This window comes from Schistocerca serialis, chromosome 5, assembly GCF_023864345.2.
Source record: "Schistocerca serialis cubense isolate TAMUIC-IGC-003099 chromosome 5, iqSchSeri2.2, whole genome shotgun sequence".
Taxonomy (NCBI): domain Eukaryota; kingdom Metazoa; phylum Arthropoda; class Insecta; order Orthoptera; family Acrididae; genus Schistocerca; species Schistocerca serialis.
The window spans coordinates 155,192,953-155,206,150 of NC_064642.1; the positions used below are offsets into that span (position 1 = coordinate 155,192,953).

The 13,198-nt window shown below is 44.8% G+C and overlaps 1 protein-coding gene across 4 annotated transcripts in view; it reads right to left on the reverse strand.

Moving 5' to 3' along the window:
- LOC126480876 (protein TANC2) overlaps positions 1-13,198 on the reverse strand; it is a 655,944-nt gene that overhangs the window by 231,635 nt on the left and 411,111 nt on the right. Inside the window, exon 1 of one of the 4 annotated variants that reach the window (XM_050104257.1) lies at positions 6,885-7,036. The exons of the other annotated variants lie outside the window; for them this stretch is intronic. Coding sequence (XP_049960214.1) covers positions 6,885-6,942 — 58 coding nt within the window. The 5' untranslated portion in view covers positions 6,943-7,036. Of the gene's footprint in view, positions 1-6,884; positions 7,037-13,198 lie in introns of those variants that run through there. 4 annotated transcript variants of the gene reach the window in all.

Here is a 13,198-nt window from a genome sequence, read left to right on the forward strand (position 1 = left end):
GAAACTTTTAATACTACTGGAATATGTTGCACTGTAAGGGTAGCATCCAACGTAGTGTTGCAGGAGTATTACTGTTCGCGACTACCTGGGTGATAACTTTTGTGGGTCTACCACTCTCTGGAAAGAGTGGGGTCGAATTAGGGAATATGCCTACAGTCATGTATTCATAGAGACCAACTGGACTGAACTGTAGAAAACTTGAAAACGTATTTTCTGTCAAGCCATTCTCAGCAGAGCTTGCAGCACATCGGCGCAGGTTTGCATACAGTCGTTAGCGTTCCAATCCTTATGTCACCACCAGACTGAACTCACATCTACTTGATTTTTGTCTGGACTAATGGTCAACATTGTCCAAGAAATAAATTAAAAATAGATCCATTACACTGATTCTGGCCAAGGTTTTCGAAAGATTTCCCTTGATTGTAAGACAAATCCTGGAACTAGTAAACCTTTCCCATTTTTTACCAAATTGTAATCCCATCGGCCCCACTACCATCCCCATTGGTATTTGACTGAAAAGGACCGCGAGTCAGCACTTGGTCGCATCTCAAAGAGCGCGCCCTACTTCTTGGAAGAAAGAAACAAGTTTGTGTCAACCCTCTTGCAAGAGTATTTTAGACACTGCCTTGATATGTCTTTGGCTGTAAACCGTATTTCTTGATCCAAGACACTTTCCATCTCCAAAGACGATGTTGCTGTGCTCGTGCTAAGCCCTGATAGCAAGCCACGTTCTGTTTTATCTGCTTTGGCACAAGGAGTTTCAGGTGCGTACCACGTGGACATATGCTTGTTCTTGATGGTATGGGTACTAATATATGTTATCCAGCACTGACGCATTGAATCAACAACTGGGCTTTTGCGCTGAGGTCTTTCTATACTGATGCTACAACTGGGGGTACATTGTTAACCTCAGTGCCCACATCGTCGTAGTCTTTGGCACATCCTTGACTCAGTGATATGTAAAAAGTCTAATGATTGCGAGACTTTAGACGAATGGTACATGTGCCTGGTTCCGATGATACTGCAGCGATCAAAGGCACTGGCAGGTAGTGCCGTACCCACCTTGAGCTCGTCTGTCACGCAGACGATAGGTACAACACTGAATTACCCCGTGGTCGTGAGTCATACAGAACTGTTTCCTTCACCGAGAGACCGAGTCAGTTATCTCCTGATATCCACTGGAAAACTCAGTGAGCCAGGTCAGGGGAACGATAAAAAATCTTGCTTAATAGGAACAGTGCACTGCAATACCGAATGCAGCACAACATGGACTGAGAGTCAAACAGTAGGATTGTTATGAGAGATAAACCCACACAACAGGAAACACAGTACAATTGTGATTGTTAATATAACAACTATACCGGCGTCCACCGCTGAGTTCTGTAGTGGACGCAAGTACTATGTCAATCAAAATGTGAGTAAGTGGTTCGAGTCTTGCAATCAACATTATTTTGGTGTAGAAAGTATGATGTCATACAGTTTCCGATCACTAGCCTATGCGCCGATGTCCGCGTTCGGATCTTAGGTCTCTCCGCATTCTCTAACAGAACGATCTCATCTGAGACCATTAGTGGTGATCCTTCCGTCGAATGTGAAAATAAAATGCAGCGGCCACCGCCCCTTCTCGAACTATCCATAAGATATAACACCAGGCTGCGCCCTCTTCCTTCCCTTCCGTGGTCACAACGCGAGACGTCCCTACATGTAACACTTAAAGTGTGACAAGCTACTACTATTAAACAGTTACACGTAAGACATGACACGGTTAGCAACAGGACGAAGCGATTCTAATCCGACTCTTGTTATAACCAGTTTTCGATAAGGCAGTGTTCGTGTACTACCCATCCTATGCTTGTACTGTTCCTTTGCCAAGGTCGCGATCGAATACACGGAACATTCTATTCAAAACCGAGTTTATACTGCGTGTGGAGTAACTTTGCTGTTGTCGGGGCTTTAAACACAAAATATCCTCGAAAGGTAGGTGGCTGTAGAATCGAGTACAATGTGTCAGTGAGATACAGGAGATACTGCTATCAAACCGCGTGTTTTACCAAGAAACTGTAAAATTTTGCGGCAACAGCAAAGAATAGGCTAGTGCATTATTTCCACTTCACCGCCGAGTTGCACAGGAAAGATAGGTCCCTTTCTCGCTAACAGACAGTTCTCATTGCGCAACTTCAACGAAGCTGCGCGACAGAACTCGTCTTAGATAATCCTATCGATAATCTAGAGTAGCGCCAGCCACAGTTTTGACTCATGCTTGTCAGTTCATCTTACATAACGTGTAACGAAAATACACCACAGATAGCGGGTTATCCAGTTTGGGGAATCGGACTGCTAGCCAGAAAAATCATGCAGTATGGTGGACTGCTTACGTCATGTAATGTCTTTTCTGCATCGTTTTTATGGCATGGAGAAGGCTGAGGATCCTGCGTAGCTATTTATTAACACTAAGAGAAGATTTCGACAAGTCAAAAACAAGATAGGCCTCTTATGAAAGTTTGAACGTCACGCGGAAGATGATATTCATGAAGGGCAACATACATTTACAAGAGTCGGTGTGCGAGCTGTCACTTTTGGGTGACACCCTCTTCGCCAAGAATCGTCACAGGAGACTATTATTGCCACTGTTTGCACCTCGCTGCTGACTTTATCGTTCTAATTACATAATCCACTTGGACAACTGAGGTAATAGAATACTCTTATTACAGAAATATATAAGGAACTCCTGGTCTCATTGTTAGTCGTGTAACCACTACAATCAGACTGCCTTCCTTGTTTAATGATAGAAGTTTGCTTTGTTGTAATTAGAATCAGCACTCACAGGGTCTAATCTAGCGATTCATGAGGAGTAAGCTACTGCTGACTGCGTAATTTATTATTAATTACCTGGTCACTGGAAGGACCAGCAGAAAAGGGGGGGGGGGGGTGGAATGTGTCAGATTATTGCTACAGCGTTATTGACGATGTTTACTGAAGGAAGCAAGTATAGATTACGAGACTGGCAAAAGACATGAAAAAGTGAAACCTTTGTTCCTTCAGTTCTGTTGAATTCATCATCGTTTGGTTTTCGTGAAACAAAATTACGTTTACCTGTAAAGTGATTTGGTAATTCACCAATCTCACAATAACCTCATTTTGTTAGAGATGGAAAGTTTTATAACAATGTAAAGAAGGTGCTACAGAACCCAACATTCTAGAGGATAAGGTAATCATCATAACACAAATAAGATGCTTTTCGTACAGATTAAAAGTACTCTCTGATAATGACACAAACGTGCTGCAACGTGTTTGGGCATTAAAAAGATTCGTACTTGGGACAACACGCGAGCCTGAACTTCCATAATATCTAGTGATATATACAAATGTTTTTGACAATGATACAACGGTTTATGTACAATATTTTCGAAAAAAGGAAAACGTTCTGCTGAGCGTAACCATACTACCAGGCGAACGATTAAATTCGACATTGCTTCAATCTATCATGGTGTAATTTCGAGTTAGTTCTTTATTTAGCAGTACCACCTATTTTAAATTGTCTACTCTGTATCAAGTGCACAGTACATGGGATACATCGTCGGCGCTAAAAAGTATAAAACCGAACTAACGCCATATACTTAGTTAGGCACAGTACGGTAGTGAATGTGGTTTCCACAAACCAAAAATTGTGAGGAGTAATTACAGCTCACAGTTTCCTATCACGAAGCATAATTTTCATACACAACACTAAAAATAAACACAGATTAAATGCTGTGGCTAGAGAATTTGTGAATAACAACTCACTCCTTATGCATTTTAAGTCTAGTAATAGAAGGGGTACGCGTTAGAATAGTTCCACAGGCCATATATATGACAAAATGAACATGCAGCAGGAGAAGCCGCTAATGAGGAGATAAATACTTCGATTATATGCAGTGATTATTGGTTCGACATCACATGTCTACTTCGACATCCACAATTAGGGTGCGTGTGATGGAGGGACCTCCATCCCCTCTTCACGCTTTATTTAGGGGCACTGTCGTTTACACTACTTTCAACCAAGTAGATCACACCAGACATTGCAAGTTTTACCACATCTATGGTCAAAGGAACGATAACGAGTCAATGTGTTTGTTCCAAAATTCGAATCTTTCGAAGAGATAGATACCCCTGCAATGCAGCCGAGTAAGGCGTTAGTCCTAGGGACAGAAAATAAATAAGAAATTTTCTTACCTTCCTCTCTCATCAGACAAGTTAACTCCGGCAAAGAATTTGTGCATACTATGCCTAGGCACTGACTACCATTCACATTCCTCAAAGACCTTATGCAACCATAAATCGTAAGACGAGATGGATAGCGCAGCACATCCAAGGATACTTGCGTCAGCGGTGCGCGTGAACTTTAGACTTGTGAGCATAGGATGTGTGTTCTCTTCTAGGAGCAGCGTAGCATCATTGTCGGCTGTATTACAGATACGCATCGCAATGCAGTGTACGGACTTCCGCGACTGTGTACATTACGGTCTCGTAACAGAGGCTGAACACTGCCAGGAAGCTTTGCAGTGTGCTAACAATTAATTTCCGCTGCACTTCTTTTGTCTGCACGGCGCCGGCAGCCAGTGGAAACGAGCAAGCGCGTATCTCCGGGAATCCCTTCCTGGTCTCTACAATAGTTACACGATACATTCGTTAGTTTCTACCAGCTGTATCGCAAGAGGTGAAATAGTGGTTCGTCAGGCAAAAAGCGCCATAGCAAGGACTGTCAGTAACTGAAATCCTGAAAGTGCACGTTAATAAGTATTGCGACAGCCATCGTCCTATTTTTAACTTATCAGGACAGTCGTCTAGAATACGAGTAAAAGATATTATTGACATCTATCAGAGCGTACGAATTGCCTCTAAAATTCTTGTGTACATCAGTTCCACGACGAAAACAGTCGTACTAATGGAACACGCAAGACAGGGAAGCTTTGTATAACTGCGTGGGCGAACGGATGCATCGTCTGCACGGGACGCGGCGACCGTTAACAGTTAACGTGAAGACAAACCGCTGCTGGTGGCGCATTATTTCCTTTTTTATTACTTATACGCCCAGCCAATGGATTGCAGTAAACACGGCATATCCAGCTTAAACCACTTAGCGTCTGACAATGGCGATGAGCATTAAACATGTTGCCATCAGCGCGATTAATATCTGATGATGTTCTTGTTAACAAAGTGAAATTAGTAATACAAAAGAGCAAATAACACGCGAACTTCGGTGTTTTATCATTACAGTAATTTTTTTATAACTGGATCCGGCAATGGCAGTGAGACGATACCACACCCTGGACGATACGGTAAACGACATTTTGTGTAATGAAATCAGTTTTAGACTTCAGGAAAAAGAGAATGTAAGCTCATGTAGTGATCACTAAGAATGCTGGCAGAGACGGAGAGAGTTGGTGCAGTATTAGGAAAGAATGAGGATCCTAATCCTTAGAGCGTTACCCTACTATCGGTTTCTCATAATTTTCGAGATCAGGCGAATTTCTCTTTTTCTCTTTCGGGCAAGCTCGTCATCTGACTCTAGTAATGCCGACGTCGACGAGAAGCTATGTTCTTAACGGCCCATTCTTTACTCTGGAGTACTACCACAGAACGGTCAATAACTCTTATATTCAATTACACATCATTTCATATGGGTTACAGGAAAATCGGAACAGTAGCTTACCATATCAAGAATTAGGCGACGAAGTTGCCTGTACAGTAACAGAAGATAAACAACAGACTGAGGCGGTAAGTAAGGGAATCCCTGCGCATAGACCTAAGAAAGTCATGACTTATGGTAGCCTCATAACTTGCACGAAAATAGTGTTAAAGAAATCGTCGTCTGAAACACTGTAGTAGTACGTTGGTCTGTTGTTACACAGCTCACTCCGATGCACGAAACAATCACAAGGTGCCATTCTGGTTTTAGCTCGCCCACCTGCTTCCTTAACCCTCCCCCCCCCCCCCCCTCTCAGTCTCTCTACCTCCCGCTAAAAGAAACAAACACACACACAGCCGGCCGCTGTGGCCGAGCGGTTCTATGCGCTTCAGTCCGGAACCACGCGGCTGCTACGGTCGCAGGTTCGAATCCTGCCTCGGGCATGGATGTGTGGTGCCAGGTTAGTTAGGTTTAATTAGTTCTAAGTCTAGGGAACTCAGATGTTAAGTCCCATAGTGCTTAGAGCCATGTGAACCATGTGAACACACACACACACACACACACACACACACACACAAAAACACACACACCAAAAAGTCTAGATAAATGAGAACACACAGTACGGACGACAGGTAAGATATGAGATGAGATGAGATGGGCAGAAAAATAAAGCTTTATGCATGGCAGCCGTAATGGAGTCTAAACCCACGTCAGAGTGTTAATCATCCTGCCATCTCAATCTATTATTCACACACGCACTATAAACGCACGGCGGTCTCTGGAGAAGGCGAAATAAAAACACAAACAAACGCCTTGAATAAAGAGATACAGATGGAATTTTGAATGGAAAGTAGAATTCCAGACCATCACTCACTGATAAATCTGGAGTACCGGTACAAAACATTGTGCAGGTGTCAGTCCTAACTGATTTCACGAAAACGTGGGGCTACTGTGTTGAACGTATCCTTGCCCCTGCGCATTTGGCATTCCCGCCAGACAAGCCGTTCACCGTTAAGGTCTCCCTTTCGATACCCGACAAGCCTAGTCGAAAACGTGAGAAATAATCAATAACGGATGCACATGCACACAACGCGATCATGGGCGAGCGTAGTTAATTCTTGTTCCATATTCAGATAGTTGTTTTGCAGTTGAGTATATGACTAACAACGGCACTTCACAGTTAACGACAGAATGTGGTGAGAGAGAGGTTCCGTACCGAGGACGCTGATGCTGAGCCCGGAGGCGGGCCGCCGCAGGGACGACGTGTTGCTCATGTCTCGGCGCACATATCCCGCCGCACACGCGCACCGCGCTCACGTACTCCACAAACACACACCACACACGAGATCACGCTCGTCCGCGCGTCGCCGCAGCACTGAGAGCGGCCGCGTCACTGCCTCCCTACCTGTCATACCGGCTCCGCCCACCTGCCGCCTGGGGTGCGCTCTCGCGGCACCGACCGCAACTAGCGCACGCGGGACCGAACAGGTAGCCGACGCAGCGGTGGCAGCTCAGCTAGCCGCCGGCTAAACTAAACACTCGCACCGCCATCTCCACGACTGCCGTCCCGTGTCGACCTCCGCCCGGAGCCCCCGAGGTTTACAAGCGCCGCTGGACCAAACGAACGACGAGGGAGAGCAATTTAAGTTTCAGTTTCTTGTGCAATAAGCTTTCCCAGCACTGATACATAGTCTAGCCGTGTTACTATACCCGAGTGAAATACCCATGCAAAGAGTGGTTGGGTGGGCTGGAGGTGACACATTGATCTTTTTGCAACCAAAGCACTGGAAGAGATGATTGAAGGTAAAATCTTCTGGCAAACTTCTCCAGTACTCGATGTTTCGACCACTCCGATGGGGTCTTCTTCAAGGGTCTTAAGAGTCTTATGATGGCCCTTCTAACAATACCACCACCTCAAAAGTAGGTTAGAAATCAGATTAATAATGTTGCTCACGGAGCATACGTTCGCTTTATCGGGCAACAACAAAGTTATTGAGTGTGGATGGTATCGTCAGAACGGAAATAATGAAGTCACTGTAAAAAAGTCGTTAATTTTGGCACTTGTCTTGAATGGATTCCCACGTAGGTTTCGTCGAAGTTGTTATGGCTCATCTTGTTGATTCTAGAAGGTCTAGATCTGTATTTTCGCAATATTTGAAGACCTAACAAATGCGTTTTTCAGGAAATTCTTAATAATGTTCAGATGTTCAGATCTGTGTGAAATCTTATGGGACTTAACTGCTAAAGTCAACAGTCCCTAAGCTTACACACTACTTAACCTAAATTGTCCTAAGGACAAACACACACACCCATGCCCGAGGGAGGACTTGAACCTCCGCCGGGTCTTAATAATCAAATAATCCCAGATCAGAACAGTGGTATGGTAGAAATAATTTTTGACTTGGTGTAAACGATCCACATTTGTATTAAACTTCTTGTAAATTCACATATACTCCTTATTAACTGTCATATCATCAAGAAAACAGTTTTGTATCAATCTTCATATATTTAATTTCCACTTTAACCAAACACAAGACTTGACTGTTCTTTTATAAAGCGAAATATCAACTTAACTTCTGCAAAGTGAAACAAAGACTGCCCTGTGCGCATTCGCGCCAAAACGGTTACAAGTAAGTAAAAGATTATGACAGTCTCACAGAAATGAATACACACAAGAACCATATCACTGTAATATATCGATACATCGGAGTACCTATACATTAATAAAACCAAATGTGAATATTGTCACAAAAATATGTCTGTTACTTCGCAGAAAAGTAGTACGATATTACTGGTATCGAGAACTGAGGTTGGAGAGCCGTAATGGTCACGTAAATAAAGAACCATTACACCCTGAATGGCTGAACACCGGGGAACATCATAATACTCCTGAAGAAAATCCCAAGAGGCGTCCAAACGTCTGGTGCATTTTGAAGAGGAATATTAACTGCTACGACTACAGACTTACCAATATCATAATGACACACTGATAAGTCAAGGCACTATGACCGACACACATCGCAAAATGAAGTGCTCGTGGCGTTACGGGCACGTACTTGGGAAGGAAAATCTGTAAGCGAAGCAGAGACGAATGGGGAATCGTTGTTTGCTACTGTTCTGAGCATATACGGTGAAACCGCGAGTAGGCGACAAGGTGTTGGATGTCCACGCCTCACCACAGAATGTGAAAATCGGAAGCAGGATAGTCGACGCTCCATGACAGAACTGACGACAAACACCAATGCAACAACAAATGTTTCGGAACACACTATTCAGCGCACATTGCTCGACATGGGCGCCACAATAGGCGACCTCTACCTCATATCAAAGACATCACCAACTGCAATTGTATCGGACATGTCATAATTGAGATCAATGGAAACGTGTCGCCTGGTAGAATGAATCACGCCTGACGGTCGTGTCCGGATACGCCGTCATCCTGGCGAACCGATGCTCGAAACACGCACCACACCACGAAAGCGCAACGGCAGGAGCAACTACACTACTGGCCATTAAAATTGCTGCCCCAAGAAGAAATGCAGATGATAAACGGGGATTCCTTGGACAAATATATTATACTAGAACTGGCATGTGGTTACAATTTCACGCAATTTGGGTGCATAGATCCTGAGAAATCAGTACCCAGAACAACCACCTCTGGCCGTAATAACGGCCTTGATGCGCCTGGGCATTGAGTCAAACAGAATTTGGATGGCGTGTACAGGTACAGCTGCCCATGCAGCTTCAACACGATACCACAGTTAATCAAGAGCAGTGACTGGCGTATTGCGACGAGCCAGTTGCTCGGCCACCATTGACCAGACTTTTTCAATTGGTGAGAGATCTGGAGAATGTGCTGGCCAGGGCAGCAGTCGAACATTTTCTGTATCCAGAAAGACCTGCAACATGCGGTCGTGCATTATCCTGCTGAAAAGTAGGGTTTCGCAGGGATCGAATGAAGGGTAGAGCGACGGGTCGTAACACATCTGAAATGTAACGTCCACTGTTCAAAGTGCCGTCAATACGAACAAGAGGTGACCGAGACGTGTTACCAATGGCACCCCATACCATCACGCCGGGTGATAGATAGGCCAGTATGGCGATGACGAATACACGCTTCCAATGTGCGTTCACCTCGATGTCGCCACACACGGATGCGACCATCAGGATGCTGTAAACAGAACCTGGATTCATCCGAAAAACAGACGTTTTGCCATTCGTGCACCCTGGTTCGTCGTTGAGTACACCATCGCAGGCGCTCCTGTCTGTGACGCAGCGTCAAGGGTAACCGCAGCCATAGTCTCCGAGCTGATGGTACATGCTGCTGCAAACGTCGTCGAACTGTTCGTGCAGATGGTTGTTGTCTTGCAAACGTCCCCATCTGTTGACTCAGGGATCGAAACGTGGCTGCACGATCAGTTACAGCCATGCGGATAAGATGCCTGTCACCTCGACTGCTAGTTATTACGAGGCCGTTGGGATCCAGCACGGCGTTCCGTATTATCCTCCTGAACTCACCGATTCCATATTCTGCTAACAGTCATTGGATCTCGACCAACGCGAGCAGCAATGTCGCGATACGATAAACCACAATCGCGATAGGCTACAGCCCGACCTTTATCAAAGTAGGAAACGTGATGGTACGCATTTCTCCTCCTTACACGAGGCCTCACGCCGGTCAACTGTTGTTTGTGTATGAGAAATGGGTTGGAAACTTTCCTCATGTCAGCACGTTGTAAGTTTCGCCCCCGGTGCCAACCTTCTGTGAATGCTCTGAAAAGCTAATAATTTGCATATCGCAGCATCTTCTTCCTGTCGGTTAAATTTGTCGTCTGTAGCACGTCATCTTCGTGGTGTAGCAATTTTAATGGCCAGTAGTGTATTACGCTATGCGGTACATTCACCTGGGCTTCCATTGGATTTGTCATACTGATTGAAGGCACAAAGCTGTAGACCTCCTTCATCCCTTCCATGTTTGACGTCTTCCTCGACGGCGATGGTGCTCCCAGCAGGATAACGGTCAACATCACAAGGCCAGAAGCGTGCTACAGTGATTTGGAGAATATTATGGTGAACTTGGTTCAAATGGTTCAAATGGCTCTGAGCACTATGGGACTTAACATCTGTGGTCATCAGTCCCCTAGAACTTAGAATTACTTAAACCTAACTAACCTAAGGTCATCACACACATTCATGCCCGAGGCAGGATTCGAACCTGCGAACGTAGCGGTCACGCGGTTCCAGACTGAAGCGCCTAGAACCGCACGACCACTCCTGCCGGCTATAGTGAACTGACGTTGATGTCTTTACCATCAAATTCACCTGATATGAACCTTATGGAGCGCATCCAGAACACTAGCGCGCGGCTGCTCCATTCACACAAACCACCGGGAATTGTTTGACCTGTGAGTAGACAAGCCACATGCTTCCCGACACCTGCTAAGGACTTGTCAAATCCATACCACGCAGAATCTTTGTTGTAGTACGTTCGAAAGGTGGTCATAATGCTTTGGCTTCTCAGTGAAGATGTCTGGAGCCAGGCTGCCTCCACTGTATTCCCCTGCTTTACACCAGGAAACACCACACGACACCATAAAGAGCAAGTAACAGTTACTGTCTGTACACGTCAACCCCCATCCTAATTTCTCCTATTCTATTCAAAATTATGGAAACACTGCGAGAAATGCTTACTTAAACACAAATTGATTTCTAATCAAACCTGCATGTTGTGCTGTTGTATTTGACGATGAATAGCACCTGTACAATGTCCTCAGTACGTTGTAAGTGTCTGTTGTGGACACAACAGTGTTCTGTGTAGCTGTGAGTGCATTAAATCTGGACTACGGAGCAATGAAATAAAGTCATCTGGTCGGATGAGTCTTGTTTCACTGCTTCTAACTCCTAGGCGGGTGTTCAGTGTTGATTTGGGCAACCTCATCGTCGTATTCCATGGGCATCCATGGTTGCTGTGCAAGGTCTCATTACTGCCACGTATTACGTGACCATTCTGGCTGATGAGGTCCATCCCACGGTACAATGTTTGTCACAAATGGTGATGCTGTATTCCACGACGACAGGTCCCCTTTTCACGCAACTAGCTTCGTCCAGGACTGGCTCTGTGAGTACGTGGATGAATTGTCGCACCTCCCCTGGCCACCAAAATCGCCAGATCTCAACACTATTAAATATTTGTGGTGTACCTTGGAGAGAAAGGTGCGTGGTCGCTGTTCACCTGTTGCAGGACGAATGGTGGAAGATTCTCTTTAAAACCATACAGAATCTGTATTTATTCATTCCGAGGCGGATGGAAGTTGTTTTGAGAGCTGACAGGTTTCCTACACTGTTAGGCATGGTAACGTGTTTTTCCATATTTTTGTCCAACCCCTATATACGACACAGGCAGCAGAATATAAGTATTCGTCAAACACCGCTTCCCTAAATTTGACTAACGAGGTTTCCCGGCCGCGCGGGATTAGCCGAGCGGTCTCAGGCGCTGCAGTCATGGACTGTGCGGCTGGTCCCGACAGAGGTTCGAGTCCTCCCTAGAGCATGGGTGTGTGTGTTTGTCCTTAGGATAATTTACGTTAAGTAGTGTGTAAGCTTAGGGACTGATGACCTTAGCAATTCAGTCCCATAAGATTTCACACACATTTGAACATTTTTTGAGGTTTCCCGGGAACAACGTCGCCTGTCTAATATTCTACGTTACACTTTCATATGTCCTATGCCGACACGTTACAGCCTCAGCAGCGCCATGCCTGCGATCTTGCCTACTTGATCAATGCCTAAAACGTCGTAGTAGTCTTTTTGAACAGGTCGCACTTTTCCAGAGCCCTTTCAACAATTCTGAGTCTTCCGTTCGTTTTCCGTAATACTGATTTCACGTTTTCTGCCATTCCATATCGCTTTTTACGAGGAGATAGTCACAAAGTTTTAGTTATCATGTCGATAAAATAAAATGCGAATTTGGTGAAAGTTGAAGAAAATCCTTGTTGATGCAAAAGGCTCCGATTTGGTGCACAACTTGATAGAAGATGATCGGCGTTTGACTTCCCGTGACACCCATTCTTGGGTTGTACACTCCATTTCGCAAGAATATCTAGCAATGAAAAATATGTTTTGTCAATGGATTACGCACAGTTTGACCGCAGCTCAAAAACAGGCTGGTGTCAGCTGGTCCTAGGGAACGGTCAAAAAATTAGACCGTGGAAATGCAAAATCCGAATACAACATCACTGCAGGAGACGGAACGAGCCGAAAAATAAGCAGCAATCAGTCTGATGAAAAGAAACCAAGTAGTTCGTTCGCGAGCGCTTGCAAGAAAATCATGGCTTTTTCCCAAAAAATTGTTTGCCACAAGTCATCGATGAGGTAACCGCACAGTTCTTCACTACGACGATGCCAGTTGTAAGGCTACAGAATTAATATCTGTTTTGTAGTTTCAAAACGCGTTCTTCTTGCTGAAATACAATATTTATTTACGTTCCAGAAGCGTTTTGCCCTTTATTCTCTATCCCGACGATGCAAATC